Here is a 4,826-nt window from a genome sequence, read left to right as displayed (position 1 = left end):
CCGGCTATTTTTTTTTTTGGTTGCAACTGTCGTTGTTGTTTGGTGGGCCCAGGCTGGATTCAAACTCGCCACCTTAGGTATATGTGGCTGGTACCTTAGCCACTTGAGCCACAGGCGTCGAGCCACCTGAATTTATTCTTTTCAGTGCAGTGGGTTGTACTGTGTGGGTTTATCCTCTTCCTTTAAAAAAAAATGATATAACTCCTGTGGTTACGACCTCCCTTGGCTCTCTGTTGATTATAAGGAATGAAAGGAGATGAGATTGGCTCAGTGCCTGTAGCATAGTGGTTATGGTGCTGGCCACATGCACCTAGGGTGGCTGGTTTGAATCTGTTGCTGGGCCAGCTAAACAACAATGACAACTGCAACAAAAAATAGCCAGGTGTTGTGGTGGGCACCTGTAGTGCCAGCTACTTCAGAGGCTGAGGCAATAGAATCACTTAAGCCCAAGAGTTTGAGGTTTCTGTGAGCTGTGGCACTATGACACTCTACCAAGGGTAACATAATGAAACTCTATCTAAAAAAAAAAGGAGATGAAATTCACATTCATTGGATGTCCAGTATTATGAGTTAGGCATACTTCACCCACATTATAAACTAAATGGCCTCATTTTTACTAATGAGGAAACTGAGGCTTAACACAGTTAAATAACTCTTCCATAGACATGCAGAAGAAAGTGGAGGTGCTGGAAGTCAAGCCAGAGTTGTTCAATTTTTCCATTATTTTCCATCATGTCTATTGTTCCCGTGGGGATAGGAGTATGTTACAGTCGATTGGGGAACCTTTTCAAAATACATTTGCTGTTATTACAACAGTCTGAAACTTTTTGAGGAAAGGCAACTAAATTAGTAGAAATAAATGGACAGTCAAAAAACATGTATATTTATGGAAATAAATAGTAAAATATATATATATATATAGCTAAAGTGTAACTGCTGGTCCTGGGATTAGAACCAAGACTAGGATGTTCTTTTTCATTCTTTATCCAGGAAAACGGTGGCGTGATTATTGTGAAAACCCATCTGTATCTTATAGTGGCAACTTACAACGAATCCATGTTTCCTAGTGTCTGTGTGGAAGCCACAGAGAAGCTAGGTGAGTTTGCCTCCCAACACCTGTGTTCATTTCCTATGTTAGTCGGGCCTTCTGACTACAAGTCAGAGAGATCCATCTCAAATCAGCTAGGGCAGAAAAGAATTTATTGGAGGGACAGTGGAGTTACTAACAGAACCACTGGAAGGACAGAGTGTAGCTGAGCCACAGGGAAAGCAGATTCCAAGAACTGGAACACTGCTAGGACTCTGTCTTGTCTCAATGTCTGGGTCAACTTCATTCTGTCCCATTACAAACTGCTTCCTTGCCTGCATGGGATGGATCATGGCCAAGCCTCCCATCCTACTCCTTCATGTTTCAATTTTTTTGTTGTTGAGATGGGGTCTTGCTTTGTTGCCTGGGGCTAAAGTGCACTGGCATCATCATAGCAACCTCACACTCCTGGGCTCAGGTGATCCTCCAGCGTCAGCCTCCTAGAATCCTCCAGTTACAGGCGTGAGCCACCATGCCCAGCAAAGAATTTTGTCTTAGTCATCCTCCTGTATCCAGTACCTAACACAGTGCCTAATGTTGAATAGCCAATTAATACAGGTTTGAGGAACAATTAAATTAATTGCTTCTGTCCAGTAGAGTCAGAGAAGGGTCCAGAGAGCTGAATCTTAAAGGATTAATTGAGAAATTAACTACTATCACAGAAATTATATATCGAAATATATAATTATATATAAAACAAAATACCTCATTTTACTGCATTTTGTTTTATTGAGCTCTGCAGATGTTACTTTTTTTTTTTTTGAGACAGAGCCTCAAGCTGTCGCCCTGGGTAGAGTGCAGTGGCATTACAGCTCACAGCAACCTCCAACTCCTGGGCTCAAGCGAGTCTCCTGCCTCCACCTCCCAAGTAGCTGGGACCACAGGCGCCCACCACAACGCCCGGCCATTTTTTGGTTGCAGCCGTCATTGTTGTTTGGCGGGTCCGGGCTGGGGATTCGAACCCGCCACTTAGGTGTACGTGGCTGGCGCCATAGCCGGTTGAGCCACAGGCGCTGAGCCTACTTTTTTTTTTTTTTACAAATTAAAGGTTTGTAACAACCTTGTGTCAAGCAAGTCCATCAGCACCATTTTTTTTTTTTTTTTTGAGACAGAGTCTTACCTTGTCATCTTCAGTAGAGTGCCAGGGTGTCACAGTTCACAGCAACCTCAAACTCTTAGGCTCAAGCAATTCTCTTGCCTCAGCCTCCTGAGTAGCAGGGACTATAGGGGCCCGCCACAACACCCAGTGATTTTTAGAGACAGTGTCTTGCTATTGCTCAGCCTTGTCTCAAACTCAGTGCCATTTTTTAAATAGCTATGTCACATTTTGGTAATTCTTACAATATTTCAAATTTTTTCTTATTATTATATGTGTTATGATGATCTGTGATCAGGGATCTTTGATGTTATTATTATAATTGTTTGGGGTTTTTTGTCACTAACTCAATGGCAAACTACTGTAATCATTTTGGGGCACCACAAACTATGCCAACATAGGACAGTGAGTTTAGTCAATAAATGTTGTGTAAGTTCTGACTGTACCACCAACCATCCTTCTCCTCACCCCCAGTCTCTTTCCCTCTTCTTGAGCCTCTCTTATTTCGTGCGACACAATATTGTAATTAGGCCAATTAATAAGCCTACAATTTTTTAGAGACGGAGTCTCACACTTGCTCAGGCTGGTCTCAAACCTGTGAGCTCAGGCAATCTACCCACTCAGCCTCCCAGAGTGTTGGGGTTACAGGTGTGAGCCACCTCACCCTGCCCAGCTGATGATTGTAAATTGAAGTCAGTGCTTATTTACCACTCTGAAAATCCCAGGACCCTTAAAAATTACACTAAATCTCCTCTGCCTGTGTTCTATCCATGCAACAACAAAGCTGGATTATAGCTCATCTCTTTTTGCATGGGGTACTGAATATTTATTTTAAGTCCTCTGTTGAGACCTACTGCTCAGGAAGAAAAGATACCTTTCAGAATAGTATTATTCATTGATAATGCACCTGGTCACCCAAGAGTTCTGATGGAGATACCCAAAGAATTTAATGATGTTTTCATGCTTGCTAACACAAAATCTATTCTGTCTGCAGCCCAGGCTTCAAGACATAATTTTGACTTTCAAGTCTTCTTATTTAAGAAATACATTTTTGAGCGGCGCCCATGGCTCAGTGGGTAGGGCACTGGCCGAATATACCCAGGCTGGACAGTTCAGACGCACCCTGGGCCAGCTAAAGAACAATGGCAACAACAAAAATAGCTGGGCGTTGGTGACAGGCACCTGTATGCCCAGCTACTTGGGAGGCTGAGGCAAGAGAATAGCTTAAGCCCAAGAGTTGGTGGTTGCTATGAACTGTGACGCCATGGCACTCTCCCGAGGTTAAGGGTGACATAAGTAAGACTCTGTCTCCAAAAAAAAAAAAAAAACCGACTGGCTCTAGCTCAGTGGTTCCTTCCTTTGTATAGTGCAACTTTGTTTCACTAAAGGCGCTGGGGTTAGAGCTCCACAAGCATGGTGGCTCACTCATGTAATGCTAACAATCTGGGATACCAAAGTGAGATCTCTTGAGCTTAGGAGTTTGAGGCCAGCCTAAGAAAGAGCAAGACCCACCTCTTCTGAAAATAGAAAAATCAACCAGGTGTGGTAATGGGCACCTGTAGACCTAGCTACTGGAGAGGCTGAGGCAGGAGGATCACTTGAACCCAGAAGTTCAAGGTTGCTGTGAGCTACGCTGATGCCATGGTTCTTTAAGTGGGCAACAGAGTGAGACTCTGTCTAAAAAAAAAAAGAAAGGAAGAAAGGGAAGGAAGGAAGGAAGGGAGGGAGGGAGGGAAATACATTTTGTAAGGCTATAGCTGCCAAAAGTTTGGAAAGATATGTCAATTTTGTTTGTCTTTTCAAAAAATCAAGTTTTTGTTTCATTGATCTTTTGTATTTTTTGTTTCAATTATATGTATTTCTGCTCTGATTTTTATTATATTAAATCTTTTTTTTTTCTTTTTTGGCAGTTTTTGGGTGGGGCCAGGTTTGAACCTATCACCTCTGGTACATGGGGCCGGTGCCCAACTCCTTTGAGCCACAGGCACCACCCTTATATTAAATTTTTTTTTTTTTGAGACAGTCTCAAGCTGTTACCCTGGGTAGAGTGCCATGGCAACATAGCTCACAGCAACCTGGAACTCAGGTTCAAGTGATTCTCTTGTCTCCATTTTTCTGTTTTTAGTAGAGACAAAGTTTTGCTTTTTGCTCAGGCTGGTCTCCAACTCATGAGCTGAAGCAATCCACCTGCCTCAGCCTCCCAGAGTGCTAGGATTACAGGTATGAGCCACTGTGCCTGGCCTTCCTATATTAATTTTGGTTTTTGTTTGGGAGGCTAAGGCAAGAGAATTGCTTAAGCCCAATAGTTTGAAGTTGCTATGAGCTATGACACCATTGCACTCTACTGAGGGTGACAAAGTGAGACTCTGTCTCAAAAAAAAAATTGTTTTTTTGTTTTCGTTTGCTCTTTTTCTTTCCTAGTTCTTTGAGATGTCATCAGGTTATTTAAAGCTTTTCTCCTTTTTTGATGTAGGCACCTATGACTGTGAATTTTACTCTTATTACTGCTTTTTCTGTATCCCATAGATTTTGATACATTGTGTTTTCATTTTCTTTTTTTTTTTTGAGACAGAGCCTCAAGCTGTCCCCCTGGGCAGAGTGCCGTGGCATTACAGCTCACAGCAACCTCCAACTCCTGGGCTC

General features: G+C 42.6%; 1 protein-coding gene across 1 annotated transcript in view; it reads left to right on the top strand.

Annotated features, from left to right (window-relative positions):
* The window catches only part of PFN4 (profilin family member 4), a 9,668-nt gene that overhangs the window by 1,658 nt on the left and 3,184 nt on the right, over positions 1–4,826 (top strand). Inside the window, exon 3 of the mRNA XM_012803702.1 lies at positions 991–1,100. Within this exon, the coding sequence (XP_012659156.1) occupies positions 991–1,100 (110 nt within the window). The remainder of the gene's footprint in view (positions 1–990; positions 1,101–4,826) is intronic.

The sequence above is a fragment of the Otolemur garnettii genome, unplaced genomic scaffold, assembly GCF_000181295.1.
Source record: "Otolemur garnettii isolate 467f Iridium unplaced genomic scaffold, OtoGar3 scaffold00022, whole genome shotgun sequence".
In the NCBI taxonomy this organism is placed as follows: domain Eukaryota; kingdom Metazoa; phylum Chordata; class Mammalia; order Primates; family Galagidae; genus Otolemur; species Otolemur garnettii.
The sequence above is the reverse complement of the archived record's forward strand: the minus strand, read 5'-3'. Positions and strand labels throughout refer to the sequence as shown.